Source organism: Jaculus jaculus, chromosome 11 (assembly GCF_020740685.1).
Source record: "Jaculus jaculus isolate mJacJac1 chromosome 11, mJacJac1.mat.Y.cur, whole genome shotgun sequence".
Lineage (NCBI taxonomy): Eukaryota > Metazoa > Chordata > Mammalia > Rodentia > Dipodidae > Jaculus > Jaculus jaculus.
The window spans coordinates 16,748,221-16,766,701 of record NC_059112.1 but is presented as its reverse complement, the minus strand read 5'-3'; the positions used below and the strand labels follow the sequence as shown (position 1 = coordinate 16,766,701).

Genomic DNA, 18,481 nt, shown 5'->3' with positions numbered 1-18,481 from the left:
ACTATGTATCCTCAGGGTGGCTTCGAACTCACAGTGATCCTCCAACCTCTGCCTCCTGAGCGCGGGGATTAAAGGCACGCGCCCCGCCACGTCCATCCTTTTACACTTAAAAACAAAATAAAGTTATTTATTTGTTTAGGTTGGGGGGACGAGAGCGAGCCTGAGAGCAAACAACAAACAAAAAAACAAAAAAACAACACAGTTGCATTGGGTGGTCCAGCTCCTGCAGCCAAACTCCAGATGCTTGCGCCACCCAGTGCACCTGGCTTTACGTGGGCACTGGGGAAGGCAACCCCGGGTTGTTTGGGCTTTGCAGGCAAGGCTACTGCTGAGCCATCTCTCCAGCCCCTTTCTTGTATTTGTATATTAGCCTGATTTTCATGTTCCTTCACTCTTCAACCAGCACCCACATTTGTAGGGCGCCATGTGTGTTCCTTCAGCACCCCAAAGCCTTCAGGACTTTCCCCACCACCTTTGTGCTTGTACCACGCTTCCTGGAGGGGGTGACCCAGGTCCCCCGACAGCTGCCCTCAGGGATAGATAGGAATGGACCTCATCCACACTGTTAATAAACTGTATGTCTAGAGCTCAAGCCAGGGTCTTGGGACTCCAAGCCCAGTCTGTAGTTTACTCCAGGCCCTCCCAGTTGAGTTCTGAGCTGGTAAAACTCACCTCACTTGGGTGGCGAGGACGCATCAGCTGTTTCTCCCTGAGCCTGATGCCCGATCTTTCAGCCTGCGCTTTCTGCCTCTGCCCGTGCCCGGCTGCTGCCCGGGAGCCCCGCGTTTGTCCTGTACCCTCACCGTTCTCTCCGTCTCCGAGCTCTGGGCCCAGCCACGCGCTCTGCTTCCCCGCAGACCTCGTTCCTCACGTGGCCCCGAACTTGCCCTGTTTGGTTTCAGAATTTTGCACACAGGCCTGGATAGTCCACGTAGACTGAGCAACCGTGATTTTTTATTCCTTCGTCTGTCCTGTATAGTTATTTGCTTTTAAGGAGCACCCCGGTAAACGCTGGTGCATTGATCCTTTTTATGTAGCAGTGAGTAACGCCTCATTTAATCACGATTAATTGCCAGAGTGATTCAGTTCAGCTTACATGTACTCAAGATGAACTTGGTAATGAATCCTTGTTTCATCTAGCTGGGTGCCACAAGTTCTGAAATGTATTTTCTTTCTTCCTTTTTTTCTTTGCTTTTCTTTCTTCTTTTCTTTTCTTTTCTTTTTTTTTCTTTTTTTTTTTTTTGAGGAAGGGTCTTACTGTAACCCAGGCTAACCTGAAATATGTAGTCTCAGGGTGGCCTCAAACTCATAGCAATCCTCCTGCCTCTGCCTCCGGAGTGCTGGGATTCATTTGCCTTCAGTTAGAAATGGTTTTTAGTTCCCACTGTGATGTATTTCTAAGACAAATTTGTTTTTTTTAAGATTTTTTAAAATTTATTTTTATTTATTTATATGAGAGCGACAGGGAGAGAAAGAGGCAGAGAGAGAGAGAGAGAATGGACGCTCCTGAGCTTCCAGCCACTGTAAACAAACTGCAGATGTGTGCACCCCTTGTGCATCTGGCTAACGTGGGTCTTGGGGAATCAAGCCTTGAACTGGGGTCCTTAGGCTTTACAGGCAAGTGCTTAACCACTAAACCATCTCTCCAGCCCTAAGACAAATTTCTAAAAAAAATTTATTTATTTGTTTATCAGAGAGAGGAGAGAATGGATGTGCTACAGCCTCTAGCTATTGCAAATGAACTCTAGATGCTTGCACCACCTTATGCATCTGGCTTACATGGGTCTCGCTATATGGGGCAGGCTGGCCCGAGATGCACCATCCTCTTGCCTCAGCCTCTTGAGTGCTGGGATTATAGACATGTACCACCATTCCTGCTCTCCCTTTTCCCTCCCTCCCTCCCTCCCTTCCTTCCTTCCTTAGTATATTGTTGCTTTCCAAGCATTTGGGAAATTCTAGATAAATATTTTGTTATGGAGACCTAGTTTAATTCAGCTGTGGTCTGAGAACATGCCCTGTGTAACTTGAGTCTGTTTAATTTGTGGTCTAGACTCTGATGCGCTGTGACGAGGTCTGACCTGCACTTAGATGCGCGCCGTGATGTTGTTCGGTGGGCGAACGTCAGGCACATGCAGCTGGCGATGGAGCTGTGGGATCTCTGTCCTTGTTCGACTTGCTGCTGCTTTCCATTCTTGAGAGGGGAATGGTGAATTCCCCTATTCTAATTATTTCTGTGACTCACCTGTCTTTTTTCTTTGCTTTTGTATTTTGAAATTCTTATGCTAGGTTTTGATATATTTAGTATCACTCCTGCCTCTTTTTTGCTTATGCATTTTGAAATTCTTATGCTCAGTTGAGATATACTTAGCCGTGGATGAACTGACCGCTTAGCATTACGAAATCTATCCCTTGTTCTGAAGTTGACCTTGTCAGAAAGAAATGTGGCCAATCTAGCTTTCTTTTTATTAAAATCTGCATGGCATTCCTTTCATGTTAACCTATTGGAGAGAATAAGAGGCAGATATGTGTATATATATGTGTGGGTGTGTATATATATGTGTATACACACACACACACACACACACACACACACCAGGGCCTCCAGCTACTGCAAATGAACTCCAGTGCATCTGGCTTACGTGGGTCCTGGGGAATTGAACCTGAGTCCTTAGGCCTTAATTGCTTAATACAAGTGCCTTAATTGCTATGCCATCTCTCTCTCCAGCAGAGTTTATACCTCCTGTCTTTTATATTTCCTCTGTCCCATCTGTTTTTTAAGACAGTCTGTGTATGTATGTTCACATGGTTGTGGTGTGTGTGTGTGTGTGTGTGTGTGTGTGTGTGTGTGTGTGTCACGACACGTATGGAGGTCAGTCCTCTCCATCCCCTTCTTTGAGTCAGGGCTTTTCTTGTTTCTTCTGGGAAGGCAAGTGACGTGCAGATGTCGGAATGCTCCTGGCTCTGCCTCCCCTTCCTGTAGGTAGTTTGTAACTATAGTTACATGTGCTACTTTGTGTCCAGCTTTTCATGGTGCTGGGGATTAACATTCTGGTCGACAAACTTGTAAAGTAAGCATTTCACTGCTGAGCCATTTCCCCACCTCCCTCCCCCATCTATTTTTATAATTAAATCTGTTGTTTTTGCTGTGCCTCTGTTTCTTTTTTTCATGCCTTTGGGATTCAGGTGGAGATTTTTTTATGTATGTGACTTTAATTTCTACCATTGCCTTAGTACCTGTGTCCTCCATTTATTTATTTCTAGTGGTTTTTCTGGGCCTTACCATAAACATTTTAAAGTTTTCACAAACTTCGAAGAATGACATGCCACCTTAAGTATAATTTTAAAGCCTTTACAATAGTGTGTGGATCTTGCCTGCCATTCTTCATATGCTGTTGTCGTATGTTTTCCTGTCAATCTCATGTCATCAGCTTTGTCTTAGATAGGCAAATAGATCTGCTGTCGTCGCCCAGATTGTTATTATTTTCTGTTCTTTATTTCTCCTTGTGTAGGTTTAAATGTCTGTCTGACGGTTTTCATTTTCCTTCTGCCTTAAAAAAAAGTCCCTTAACACTTCTCTTTTTTTAAAAAATATTTTATTTATTTATTTTATTTATTTGACAGCGAGAGAGAGAATGGGCATGCCAGAGCCTCCAGCCACTGCAAATGAACTCCAGACTCATGTGCCACCTTGTATATCTAGCTTACGTGGGTTCTGGGGAATTGAACCGAGGTCCTTTGGCTTTGCAGGCAAACACCTTAACCACTAAGCAATCTCTCCAGCCCCTAGCACTTAAAAAAAAAAAAAAAGTTTTCTATTCTTTTTCTTTCTTTTTTAAATTTTATTTGTATTTATTTACTTATTTTGAGAGAGAGGAAGATAGAGAGAAAGAATGGATGCCAGGGCCTCTAGCTATTACAAGTAAGTCCAGACACATGGACCACCTTGTGCATTGTACTTATGTGAGAACTGGGGAATCAAACCTGGTTCCTTGGGCTTTACAGGCAAGTGCTTTCACCACTAAGCAAAATAAAAGAGAGACTCATTGAGAGGGGGAGGGGCTTTTATGGAGAATGGCGTTTCAAAGGGGAAAGTGGGGGCAGGGAGGGCATTACCATGGGATTTTTTTTTTTATAATCATGGAAATTGTTAATAAAAAAAAATTGAAAAGAAAAAAAAACTGGGCTGTACAGATGGCTTAGTGGTTAAGGCACTTGCCTGCGAAGCCTAAGGACCCAGGTTCAATTCCCCAGAACCCACATAAGCCAGATGCACATGGTGGTGCATGCATCTGGATTGGTTTGCAGTGGCCGGAGGCCCTGGTGTGCCCATTCTGTCTCTCTCTCTCCCTTCCTCCCTCTTCATCTTTCTTACTCTCAAATAAGTAAAATATTAGAACAATAAAAAACAGCTTAGTAGTTTAAAGCACAAGCCTGATGACCAGACTTCAGATACCTAAAACCCTTCTCAAACCACATGTCATTGCCACGCACCGGCAGTCGTTAGAAGCAGCACTGGGGGGTCCCCAAGCTTGCGGGCCAGCTAGCCTGGGAATGGCTGCAGCAAAACCAAGAGAGACTCTGTCTCAGACAAGATGGAAGGTGAGGACTGACACCATGAGGTTGTCCCCTGACCTCCACATGTGCGCCACGGCACATACGTGCTCACGCACACGTACATACATTCCGAAAATGGATTTGGGGCTGGAGAGAGAGCTCAGCATTTAAGGCACCTGCTTGCAAAGCCTGATGGTTCAGGTCTGAGTCCCCAGTACTCACATAAAGCCAGAAGCACAAAATGGCACATGCATCTGGAGTTTGATGGCTGTAACAGCAGGCCCTGGTGTGCCTGTTCTGTCTCTCTCTATCTCTCCTCTTTCTCTTTGCAAATAAATAACTTTTTAAAAAAGAGCTTTTGGGTGCCAGGCATGGTAGTACATGCCTTTAATCCTATCACTCGGGAGGCAGAGGTAGGAGGATCGCCGTGAGTTTGAGGCCACCCTGAGACTCCATAGTGAATTCCAGGTCAGCCTGGACCCTACCTTGAGAAACCACAAAAAAGGAGCTTTTGGGATTTTTTTTTTTTTTCAACTAATGGTTTTGTTTTTTCCATGTAAGTCTCACACCATTAAAACTTAGTGCAACTCAGAAACAGGTCATGTGGAGCAGTTTGGGGTTTCTGACAGAGCACATGCAGAGGTCTAACTCTTCTCAGGTTCATTTTTGTAGTAGCGTACTTTGTCTGTTCATGAAGCTTTTGTTTCAGTTTTAATTTGTACCACATCTTACAGGAGAACCTGCATGGGAACAGTCCTGCGTGAACAGAGACACTCTAAAGACATTAGAACTCCAGTGACCTGATGACACGTCATTGTTGTCCACGTTAGCTCTCGGTCCATGTTTAGCGTCAGAGGTGCCTTCATCCCGTGTGCACACATAGTGTCGCAGACTATTTCAAAGAGGAGCCTTTGGTCTTGCAGCTAGTTTATTCTCAGAGGTCTGCTTTGTAGATCTGTAGTTCCGGAAGATGAGGTCACGCCTGCCTGCAGATGATCCGCATATCCCAGCCTGCTCAGTTTCTGTTACGGTTTGGAGAATGGCATGAAATCGTTCTCTTTCTACTAGAAAATTAGTTGATGAAGTTCATTTGGGGGTCAAGAGGTAGGAAGGGAAAGAGAAGGGCTTCTGTCTCTCCTTCTCCTTCACCTGAGATGAGCCTTGTGGGGATGCTAATTGCTGGCTGTCTCCAGGCTCTCGCCTTAGAGTCAGACGTGGGGTTGCAGAATTCTTTGCTCTTTGGTAGAGCTATGAGTCGGTGTTGACTGTTTACTATTTTAATTTCTTGAAAGAGCTTTTGGATGTCTTTGTTGTACTTGAGTTTAATGAAGGTGATTTTTTGCCCCTTAATGTCCATTGCATTGATGGCTGCCTGATAGTGTCACGGGAGAAGCGTTTCATTTCCAATGGGGAACTCGTTTGCAGAGTGTACTCATAGGGATCAATGTGGACAGAGGACTCCGGCAGCGTCTGCAGTTCAGTGCTGGGAAGGCGTGTGCCGTGGGCTTTTCTCTCCAGTGTGTTGTTCCCAAGACCCTTGCATATTTCCAGTTTTCAGTCATTGCATTTGGCCACTGGCTACCACAGGCACCATTGGTTGTCAGTGAGACGCCACTGTTCAGATGGCGATTGCGTCCATGACATATCTTTCTTATTCACTAGGCACAAGATAGTGTTAGTGATTGCCAGCCGTGGGCTACACCCTGTTGTTCAGCTCTCCGGTCCTGTGAGTCTCACCCCTTTCCTCCATGTCCTGGCATGGCATGCCCAGCATGCCTTGTGTCAGACGATGACCTTGTTGCAGAGTCTGTCCAGGTCTTCTGTACCTTCTAGAACTTTCTTGTCACTGTAGTGTATGTCAAAGCTGGTGGGAGCATAAACATTGAGGAAGAGTGAGGACCAGCTGGGGATGTGGGGGTTCACAAATGGTCACAGATGGTCAAAGAAGACACTTCCGGCCAGTGTGGTCAGCCTGTGAGCTGTAGATTCATAGACTTTGGCCTGGTCTTGTGATGTCTGTGTGTGTTTCTTAACAACTGACTCATTTGTCTTCTGTATTGTTTCATGGTGTGGTGTGGAGTGTTGTTGACATCCACCATGCCCACATAGAAGCACCGAAACAGCCACATAGGTTAGATTACCACTTCTGTCTTCTTCCCCTTGGGGGCTTCCAAGACCTGGTGGGACCATCTCTGTGGCCAAAGGACAGGTAGAGAACACTGGGCAGGTGACCTCCCTCCCCCCTATGTTCAAAGAACTATGGAATCGAGGTGTCCCTCCGTCATCAGGCTTCAGCTGAATGTCCTTCAGTAGCTAAGGGTGGTGCAGTGTACCCCCATGATGCTTTACTACTGTGACCAAAAGACCTTGTGCCTTCCTGAAGTGGCAGGTTTCTGTGTCCTCATCTCTCTCGTTTGCTGCTGTTGAGGCTGTACACGACTCTATTGTTCAAGTCCTCCTCCTTGAAAATAAGTACTGTGGAAAGAAATTTACTGTGTATTAAATTGCACTTCACTGTTGAGTGTCCAAAGGTGTATGTGGCCGATCAAGGGTGGTCACAGCATTCTCCTGCGATTCGGGGGACACTGATGTTCTATTCTAGTGGAGAGCCGAGTGCCTTCCCCCTTTGTAGAAAAATCCTTTTGGCGCGTTTTCATTCCCATCGAGACACAGCATGAGAGCCAGCTTTAGATGTGTAAGGTTACCTTGTGGAGGTCCCAAAGCCTCTACGCCTTTCTGCAAAAACCACGTGTAGTTCTAAAATGGACACACAGAAGCAAAGTGGAATGAAGAAGTAGGAGTTTTCATTACAACTAAAAGTGGGATGAGCGTGAACTGTGTGTGTCTGTTCTGTTTTCTGGTTTCCCTGCAAGACGGCCCCTCGCTCGGTCACTACTCTGCTGAGTGTCACGTGCGAGACATGCCAGATGAGGAGGGCGTGGGCAGCACATGCCAGCTACCTCCGCCTTGAAGCAGCTTATGGAAGGACTGGCTTGGTGTTGAGCTTACAGATTCAAGGACAGGGGAAAGCACGTCAGGAGCAGACAGCCGGGCATTGCTTCTTCACACATCATGGGGCAGAAAGGGCCCAGAAAAAGCTCAGTGTGCAGGGCCAGGCTGTCGCACCCTAAGATCCATCCCCCCTCCCCCAGTGGCACAGCTCCTTCACTTCCCAAAGGCCCCACCAGCTGGGGATAAAGTACGAGGCTTAATCACAAACCCGTGAGGTCGCCCAGGACACTCACATCCCAACAACCCAGAGTGGATGAGCAGGTGGATGGTGTCATCCTTTGACTTACTTACACAAGAAAAATGACTGGGAAAGAGCTGCCAAGCCCCAGCCCTCATTATGAGCTGAGGAAGTTCCAGCATATTTAGGCACAAGAAAAATAAAATTTATCCCATGAAATAAAACTTAATATAAAAATAAGTTTCATTAAGGCAACCCAATTACTAAGCATGAAATGCCTAAACTATCTTTAGTTAAGAGCTATAATTATGATTCTGATGGTTATCATAAATGTGAAATAATCATGTTATTGAATTGTAGATTTTTATTTATCCTATGAAATGATTATAGATACTACAACTGTATGATTGATTTTTGCATCAGGGTAGTGTTACTCAATTCACATGAATCTTTCTCCAGATAAATTTATGTCTATTATCCCAAATGATCACATTTTCCATTGTGCTTGACGCCCCTGTGCACTTAGCTCCCATTCAGGGTTTTTATGATGTGGGATAAATGAGTTATTTAAAAATTTCATGTTGGGCTGGAGAGATGGCTTAGCGGTTAAGCGCTTGCCTGTGAAGCCTAAGGACCCCGGTTCGAGGCTCGGTTCCCCAGGTCCCACGTTAGCCAGATGCACAAGGGGGCGCACGCGTCTGGAGTTCGTTTGCAGAGGCTGGAAGCCCTGGCGCGCCCATTCTCTCTCTCTCCCTCTATCTGTCTTTCTCTCTGTGTCTGTCGCTCTCAAATAAATAAATTTAAAAAAAAAAATAAAAATAAAAATTTCATGTTGAAGGGAAGTGCACATTTGGATTCCTGATGCTTTTGTATTAGAATGGTCTGGCTTATCCTTGTTTTTGTCCGTTTAACAGGAAAAGGACCAGCGCAGCCTAGACATCAATACTGCCAAGTGCATGTTGGGACTGTTACTAGGAAAAATCTGGCCTCTTTTTCCAGTTTTTCACCAATTCTTAGAGGTACCAAGTTATTTTATGAACTTTCTGTTTGCTTGCTCAGAGGCAGCATGCACTTTACCTAACCATTGCATGTCGCTTTCGCATGTTGTGTACATGTGTGCTCACAGGAATTATGCTGCCACAGTTGCTGTCCGCCCACAGCTCCCTGTTTCCTTGGACTGCGTCTGTCTGTGCGTGTCATGTCACGTGCACGGGCATCACTCCAGCCACAGCCCTGTGTCTTAGCCCCATTTAGAAGCATCTCTGCTGTTCAGATTTTCTACTCGTCATGGCAATAGCAAAACAAGGTTTGCTTCCTTTTATGGCAACATAATTCTGGTTTTATTAATCCACAATTAAAAACTAGCCTTCTCTGGGCTGGAGAGATGGCTTAGCGGCTAAGCACCTGCCTGTGAAGCCTAAGGATCCGGGTTCGAGGTTCGATTCCCCAGTACCCACGTGAGCTATATGCACAAGGTGGCACATGCATCTGGAGTTTGTTTGCAGTGGCTGGAGGCCCTGGTGCGCCTATTTCCTCCCTCCCTCCCTCCCTCTCTCCTCCCTCCTTTCTCTTCCTATCTGTCACTCTCAAATAAATAAATAAAAATAAACTTTTTTTTTTTTTAAAAAAAAACAGCCTTCTCATTAAACTAGTTTGCATCTTTAGTCTTACCCAGTTACCTCCCAGTAGCGTGAGGAGCACCAAGAGCATGAAAGTGCTGTAGGCCAACAGTGTCTCCTGTGGCTTTCCATTTGCTTCTGTTCTGTGAAGTGACCCAGTATTTTCATGTGTAATTACCAGTTGCTGTAAGCATCGATCAGTGTTTTTGACCTGCCGACTGCCGGAGCTGCTTGTCTTACGTGTCCTCACGCAGAAGCCCACGGAATCTGAGCTGTGTTTGAGTTATTGGGTGGTCACCTGTGTCCTTCTCCTCACCCTCCTTACCCCGAGAGCCTTTGAAACAAGTCCTTTGCTGTCAAGAATGAGAGTTGGGGGCTGGAGAGATGGCTTAGCAGTTAAGCGCTTGCCTGTGAAGCCTAAGGACCCCAGTTCAAGGCTCGATTCCCCAGGACCCACGTTAGCCAGATGCACAAGGGGGCGCACGTGTCTGGAGTTCGTTTGCAGTGGCTGGAGGCCCTGGCGCACCCACTCTCTCTTCTCTCTCTCTCTCTCTCTCTCTCTCTGCCTCTTTCTCTCTCTGTCGCTCTCAAATAAATAAATAAAAATAAACAAAAAAAATTAAGAATGAGAGATGGCCCTTTGAGAATGTCTCAGGTCTTACTCTGCCGGAAGCTTACCTCTTGAAGTGGGCTTCCTTACAACAACTTGCTTCAAGTGATAGTGGTCCAGGAAACTTAACCAATGCACGTCTTCAAAAACTGCAATTAAAACGTGCTTCTAATGTTCCTAACCAGGACTCTATGAGAGGGTTGGTAAAAATGAGTTGTTAGTGTGTTTGTTGACATGATACTCTAGTCTACCTGGGATCCACCCTCATTTCTCTGGCAAGCCCAGGAGATGAGCTCTGGAAATGAAATGGAAGCGACTCCTTGCTCTCAATGAACTTATCAGGATTCGAGCCTCTGTGTAAAGGGGCTTTTTATTCAAAGACCTGGCTGGGGGTAAACTGAGTTTTACATAATGTCGGTGGTGTCATTGGCTCTTTCAAGGCTAGTTTTTTTTGCTTTGGGATACTTAGAAAGTTCAACTTACAGTTGATGCTTCATTCTAACTGAGCTTGCATTTTTCTTTTACAAGGAGGCAGTAACCCTTTGATTCTACTCCTGTCTGCATTCTCAGAAAGCTCAATTGACTCTCCTTGCTGTTAAAAAAAAAAAAAAAGTATTATTTTACTATTTTCCTGATTTTAGTTTTAAGGATTTTTTTTAAGTGCTGGCTGTGGATTTTATTTTATTTATTTTATTTTTATTTTTTGCGGGGGTGGGGGATTCTGCATTTCTAGATTACCTGCAACAGAATAGAGCAAATACTTGACAGCCATTCTAGTTAAAAAAAAAAAAAAATTATTTATTTTCAAACAGAGAGAGTGCAAGCATGCCAGGGCCTCCAGCCGCTGCAGATGAACTCCAGATGCATGTGCCACTTTGTGCATCTGGCTTTACATGGATACTGGAGAATTGAGCCCAAGTTGTTAGGCTTTGCAGGCAAGCACCTTAACCACTGAGTCATCCCTCCAGCTCCATTCTAGGTTTTTTTTTTTTTTTTTTTTTTTTTTGAGGTAGCGTCTCACTCTAACCCGGGCTGACCTGGAATTCACTAAGGAGTCTCAGGGTGACCTCAAACTCATGGCGATCCTCTTACCTCTGCCTCCCAAATGCTGGGATTAAAGGCGTGTGTCACCACTAGCTAGCCTGGCTAGCTTTTTTTTTTTTTTTTTTTAATGTTAAGATCCCAGTTTTGAATTGTTAGGGGGACAGTTTTCTTGAGTGGCAAAAGCTCAGCAACATGGTCACTGGAAATGCTGGTTCTCAGCAAAAGACCCCCACTGCGCGTGTTTCAAGCCAACGGCTTGGCACTGAGCACGCTGGACCTCTCTTCACTTAGTACTAACTTGTCAAGTGCTGGATAGGTGCTCTCCATCAATCCTGTAGATTCTGTGTTCAATTCTCATTCCTAGCTTCGCTTCCCGCCATTGCTAAGAAGTAGCCACTGCCCCTAGTTGAGACATTTTCTCTTTTGAGGACAAGAAATTTGTTGCTTTAGTGTATCAACTATATACATGGCATTTATATTATGTGCTATTGATAGCTCAGTGATGATGTCAGGCATGCACCAGGGTGTGCAGAGGTTATAATAAAATGGTGCATCATGTTACAAAAAAAAAAGAAAGAAATTTGTTGCTCTGATAAACGCTTGTCATCTGCAGTTGAGTCCTTACAGTATTTTGTAATGAAAATTGTCATCGTACATTCTCTACTTGTGATCTCTCTCTCTCTCACACCGCCTTCCTAAAGTGGTGCTTCAGTGGAATTGGCCTCTATGAGCTTTATTAGTACTTCATATAGGAATCGCAATCATCTCGTTGTCCGCTGTGTGTGTCAGTAACCCTGTCCTCTGTTTCCTCTGCCAGCAATCAAAATATAAAGTGATTAACAAAGACCAGTGGTGCAATGTGCTGGAGTTCAGCAGAACGATTAGCCTTGACCTCAGCAACTACGACGAAGACGGAGCATGTAAGTGCCCGGGACCCAGTGTCCTCTCCTCCTCCTGCCCTGTACATGACACATCTTCCTTCCAGAAAAGTCTCCAAGCTGTGTTGTGGCCTGGCTTTGTCTTCCTTCCTTCCTCCTTCCCTCCCTCTCTTCCTTCCTTCTTCCCTCCCTATCTTCTTTTGCCCCTTCCTTTCCCCCTTCATTCCTTGCCTCCCTTCCTCCCTCCCTCCCTTCCTTCATTCCTTCCTTCCTTCCTTCCTTCATTCCTTGCCTCCATTCCTCCTTCCCTCCCTCCCTTTCTTCCTTCCTTGCCTCTCTCCCTCCCTTCTTCCCTTCCTTCCTCCCTTGCCACCTTCCCTCCCTTCCTTCCTCCCTTGCCACCTTCCCTCCCTTCCTTCCTTCTTCCCTTCCTCCCTCTTCTCTCTTTACTTTTCCTTTCTTCCCGCCCCTCCTCTCCCCTTCCCTCCCTTTCTTTCCCTTCCCTTCCGCACATACGAAGCACGCTCTACCACTGAGCCACACCCCACCGCCCTCATGTTGTTTTTTCCTCTTGTCTCTCCAGGGCCAGTTTTGTTGGACGAGTTTGTGGAGTGGTATAAAGACAAGCAGATGTCCTAGGACTGGATGCATAGCAGCGAGAGAGTCACTGTTAGCGCGGTTCCATCACCCATTAGCCATCAGTTGCTGTTCGTGTCAAAGCGCATGCTGCTTTCCTTGCCCCGTCTCCCGCCCGCCCGCCCGCGGGCTCTTCTGGTGTCGCTGTCGAATGGGCTGGCTCTGCTTGCTGTGTGACATTGTCTTCCTCGAAGGCTGCTTCGCGGTTTGTATTCACACTACAGATTGGTGAATTTTGCCAACGTCCTCACTGTGATTATGTGTATATTGCTGTTTAAATTTTGTATATGTGTATAAAAAGAAATGCTTCACCTAGAGATTATTTCTGCAAAAATGTAAAAATAATTTTGTGGCATATTTCTAGTCCCCTTTTCCAATGAGCCCGTTATACTTTATTTGGTCTCAAATGTAGCATTTCAGAAAACAAGACAAAACAACCGTGACCATGGGCAAGCATGGCCCAGACGACCCTTCCCGCTCAAGAGGCCAACTTGTGGAAGGAGGCAGGAGTCATGACTCGCAATGGCATATGGCAAATAGCATTTGGGTTACTTGACAATACTAGCGTTTTAAATGGAAGTTAGTCATTAACCACACAGACGTGTAACATGCCATAGGACATTTCCAACATGCAAGGTGTATGGTTTTTCAGTTTTTCCAACATTTTTTAATGCAAAAACTGTTGTAGCTTGAATATAGGTACAAATGAGCAAATTAAAGTTACACCATATTTTAAAGTGAAGTTTGAATTCTCGTCAAGTTTTTTTAATGCCCCCCCCCCCCCCGTCCCCTGTGCATTTTTTCCAGGCCAATGTTTGATCTGCAGATGCTTTTTGTACCACTCTGGGTACAATGTACTTTGCCACACCTGTGAAAACCTGCTGGCTTTGTGGCGGTGTGTGACCTCAGAGCACTTTAATAGTTGTGGCTTGAATTTTCGTTCAGTCTTTCATGTGTCTGGCATTTCCCAGGGTTTTTGAGGAAAGAACTTAAGTGAGAGATGTTTTGTTTTGTTTTTTGTCTCTGTTTCTTTCTTGCCGGGCTTTTCCTGGCAGCATGTCCATTGCGGGCAGTGGACGCGAACCACCAGCAGCACTGCGCTGACCCTGTCCCCAGGACCCTCCCCGAGGTCCACGTCCATTCCCTGAGGCATTCGTGCAGAGGGTGGACAAGAGAAGCAGAGCAAACCCGCGGGTTATTTTGACGGCTGTATCTTACGTCTGACTTTAAATTTTTGCCTTGCCCTCTTCGAGGAAATGTATAGCTAAGTGATTTTTACCCCAACTCTCTGGTGCTATTGAACGACTAACTCAGTCCCTAAAGTTGTGTGAAAATGCAAAAGTCTAATGATCCAACCTAGTCAAGAGCTGATGGTACACTTGAACAAGTGAACGCGGTGGTTTTAAGAACCGGGCCTGCTTGAACCTGTGAAGACGTGTAGATTGCTGGCCAGAAGGTCTTCTAGATTCAATGTGAACCACTTCACGCCATCACACGAGTAAAGCACAGACAAATGCTACTCTTGACCACTGTTTGAACGGTTTTTCTTTTCAAAGTGTTCAGATTTTCATATTATTTTTGTTCCCTAATCGAACCACCAAAGATGGAAATTTTGTATGTATGTCCAGTGTGTGTGCATGTACAGAATTGTGGTATGGTAGAACGTAACTACTTCCCTTTCTCTACCAAATAACGAGATTTGGTTCGCTGTGAAATAAATCGGAAGTTTAAAAGCAATCCACCAGTGATTCAGCGTACTTCACCATTCCTCCTTTGCAGTCACCCACATTCCTCTGGGCAAGGTGGAAAAGCCACGGCTGTCCCTCTGCGCGCACGCGTGTTCTCAGTGGGGACTAGCTACCGAGAGGTTCCGAGATGGGGAGAACTGACTTCTTTTCAGGTGTCCCCCCCACGCCCCAGTGAAGTTCAAGAGCCACACGAGATCAACTCTTGATTGCCTCATAGATTTGTGTGTGTAAGGATCACGGGAGAATCTGGAGGATTTTTCAAGCATTAGGCAGTTAATTCTAGAACACAGGACTGTGACAAGGAGAGGCTACATTCCATCCTCAGTGCACGTTGTACTTGAAGAAAAGCCATTGTGATGCATACCCCACGGGGATGAGCTAGCATCTTTAGAAAAACTCTAAATAGTATCTTAAACTGCCTTGAAAAATAAGCTCTTATGACTACTGGTTGCCCCTATTTTTTAAAAAAATTTTACATAGCTAATTTTAAAGGAGAGAGAAAGGAGCCCGACAGAGTTATCAGACGCCTTTTCTTAAAAATATTCCCAGTTAATATGAAGTGAACTCCCACCACTGAGCACTTATCCAAGGCTGATGAGAAAGAAGTTAGGGTGCCTTCTCCTGGGTTTTCAGCACCCGAGCCTGCGACCTTCCTCTCCTCCCTTGTGTTTTGGACTTCCCATGGCAGTACTCTGTCATTAGGGAAACACTTACACATTTACTGCTGTGGTAGGTCAGAAATGTCATTTGATTTGCCACAAGTACCCACGGTCATGTTAGGTCCATCTCTTCTGAAGCATGAACTCCGATTATAAGTCTAGACAAACTTCTAGATTCTGGTTAAATAACAGATTTCTGTTGCCTTGTGGTCTCCATTCTAACAGTACTTTTGAAGTTTATACAGGAAGCTTTAAAAGTTAGTTTGAGCCCCTGATTTTTATTCTTACAACTGCTAAAATACCTCTGTAAGCCTTATCCTTTATTCTTTCATATGTTGTATAATAAGTGTATAGAAGTCATTGACCAACTAAAATGTTGGGTTATCTGTAAATGAGACCAAAATGTGGGTTGCTTTTTTTTTTCATAAAATAATTTCTATGGGGGGGTTGCTGTTAATGAACAGTAGCTGACCTGTAACTGTGAATGCTTCATGTCTGTCGCCAATATTTGCATTACATTCATAACAGTGTGCAAGTCCTGTGACTCCCAGCCTAACTGAAATACTGTTATGCCACCTAACAAGTACAGCAAAATGGTTTTAGGTTTTAAAGGAACTGATGTAAAATGATATCTCATAAATAAAGAAGTATTTGTGTTTGGTTTCAGAGGTTATTTGTGAATTCTTTTTCTTCTAGCTTTCTCTGCAAAAACCAATTCAGAGGCAGTTTTAAAGGACTTTATTTTAATATATTTTTTTAAAAAACTTTATTTATTTATTTGAGAGAGAGAGAAAGAGGCAGAGAGAGGGAGAGAGAGAATGGGCGCAGCTAGGGCCTCCAGCCACTGCAAACGAACTCCAGATGCAGGCGTCCCCTTGTGCATCTGGCTTACGTGGGTTCTGGAGAACCGAACAGAGGCCCTTTGGCTTTGCAGGCAAACAAACGCCTTACCCACTACACTGTCTCTCCAGCCCTTAATGTTTTCTTTAATGTATTTGTGAGGAGAGATAGAACATGAATGATCACTCCAGGGCCTTCCGACATAGCAAATGAACTCCAGACACATGTGCTACTCTGTGCATCTGGCTCTACGTGGGTACTGGGCAATTGAACCAGGCTGACAGGCTTTGTATCAAGCACCTTTAACCACGGAGCCATCTCCACGGCCCAGAGTGGTTTATTTTTTAATCCTGTTTTTTTCTTCTCTAATTTTTTTTTCCTATTCAAAACTTTCAAAGCTAAAGAAACAAAATAAAAGACTAGTGTAATGAACTGCTATCGTCCTTAGGATGACTAACTGCACCTCCTGTTCCACGGTGTGCTGGTGTGTAATTCTTTCCCTATAATATACATATATACTTCTTTTTTTTTTTCTTTTTTTTAAAAATTTTTATTTATTTATTTATTTGAGAGCGACAGACACAGAGAGAAAGACAGATAGAGGGAGAGAGAGAGAATGGGCGCGCCAGGGCTTCCAGCCTCTGCAAACGAACTCCAGATGCGTGCGCCCCCTTGTGCATCTGGCTAACGTGGGACCTGGGGAACCGAGCCTCGAACCGGGGTCCTTAGGCTTCACAGGCAAGCGCTTAACCGCTAAGCCATCTCTCCAGCCCCATATATACTTCTTACCGAATCTCTTGAGGGTAAATTACATTATGTCACATCATACTTGACACTTTGAAATAAGACATCCTCTGTGTGTGTGTGTGTGTGTGTGTGTCTGTCTGTCTTCACATGTGTGTAGGTGCAAGTGTGTACATACGTAGAGGTCAGAGGTCGACTTTCAGTGTCTTCCTTTGTTGCTCTCATTATTATTATTGTTGTTGTTGTTGTTGTTGTTGAGGTAGGGTTTCATTCTAGCCCAGGCTGACCTGGAATTCACTATGTTGTCTCAGGGTGGCCTCAAACTCACAGTGATCCTCCTGCCTCTGCTCCTAAGTGCTGGGATAAAAGGCGTGTGCCACCATGCCTGGCCTAGCCCCTTGTTAATCTTTGAGACAGGATCTCTCACTGAGTTTACCAGTTAGGCTAGACTTGCTGTCCAGGATGCCCCAGGGGCCCTCCTACCTCCACCACCATGCTGCTTTTAAAGGAGTGTAAGAGACTCCAACTAAGGTCCTTGTGCTTGCATAGCAAACCCTTAACTGACAGAGCCACCTTCCCAGCCCTGAATAAGAAATTACCTATAGAGGGCTGGAGAGATGGCTTAGCGGTTAAGCGCTTGCCTGTGAAGCCTAAGGACCCCGGTTTGAGGCTCGGTTCCCCAGGTCCCACGTTAGCCAGATGCACAAGGGGTGTACGCATCTGGAGTTTGTTTGCAGTGGCTGGAAGCCCTGGCACACCCATTCTCTCTCTTTCTCTCTCTCTGCCTGTATCTCTCAAATAAGTAAATAAAAAATAAAAATAACAAAAAAAGAAATTACCTATAGAATAATCAGATGACAGGATGCTTATACTCAAGAAATTTAATATTGATAATAAGTGTCTGACATTCAAGGGTTAGAAAATGAGAGGCTGAGACTACATCTTTGGGAATAGGGAATTCATTTGTGGCTCACAGTTGGGAGTTTTAGGCAAGGAGAAAGGGGCCAGGAGGTGGGAGAATTGGTGATGGGTTGCGACCGTACCTTCCTAGAAGCAACCATCTATAGTGGGTTATCAGGGGAGGGGAGCTGGGTATGAGCCAAGAAGCAAGGGAAGAAAGGGGAAGAGAAGCCAAGAGAAAGAAAGGGAGGAATGGTATGTAGAAAGGAAAGCAGATGAGAGACATGAACACACGCAGATCAGAGAGAGACAAATGCTATAGAGAAATACACCTTTCAGGAAACGGCCAGAAAATTGAGTGCGTGCGTGCGTGCGTGCGTGTGTATGTGTGTCCTTGGGCGTGGCTGCTTGCTCCGTGGGAGGGGAGGGCTGTGTGTGGAGGTGTGGGCTTGTGCTCAGGGAACATTGCCGAACGGGATGGAAAGAATAAAAGAGCCAGGGGAAGCCAGGGGATGAGGAGGAGTGCTCTGAAATGCAGATAGGAGGTGGCTGTTGCACTCATGATCTTAGAAACTGTTGTTACGTGTACAAGACCCACATGAGATGGGCCCTTCAACATTCCGTCATGGGTGGTGGAGGGGCTCGTGAGGAGCTATTGTCAATTAATGGGTGCTGGGGACCGGAGCATTTTCCTCAGTAATGTAGCCCCTGGTTCTTGCCTAAGCTCTAGTAAATATCTAGTAAATATCTACCCTACTGTTCATGCAAGCCACCCTGACTAAACTCGGTAAGGTCACAAGATAAAGACATCAAAGTCGAGTTGGGACAAATTGGAAAGAATAAGGGATTCAGAGCCCGCAGAGATGGCTCAGTGGTTAACGGTGACTGTTTTCAAAACCTGAGGGCCTAGGTTCTAATCCCGGTACCCACGTGAAGCTAGACGAACAATGTAGCAATGGCAGGGGTCCCTGGCATGCGCCTCACTTTCTCTGCCTCTTTATCTCTTACCTCAAATGACTGTCTAAAAAGGGGGGAGTTCAGTGGGAGAAGAGACAAGAG

The 18,481-nt window shown here is 45.2% G+C and overlaps 1 protein-coding gene across 4 annotated transcripts in view; it reads left to right on the top strand.

The window, feature by feature from the left end:
* Dcun1d4 (defective in cullin neddylation 1 domain containing 4) overlaps nt 1–15,606 on the top strand; it is an 82,752-nt gene extending 67,146 nt beyond the window's left edge. For all 4 annotated transcript variants that reach the window (XM_045130057.1, XM_045130055.1, XM_045130056.1 and 1 more), the window contains exons 9-11: nt 8,659–8,763; nt 11,835–11,937; nt 12,479–15,606. In XM_045130057.1, coding sequence (XP_044985992.1) covers nt 8,659–8,763; nt 11,835–11,937; nt 12,479–12,534 — 264 coding nt within the window. In that variant the 3' untranslated portion in view covers nt 12,535–15,606. The remainder of the gene's footprint in view (nt 1–8,658; nt 8,764–11,834; nt 11,938–12,478) is intronic.
* Nucleotides 15,607–18,481: the final 2,875 nt, after the last annotated feature.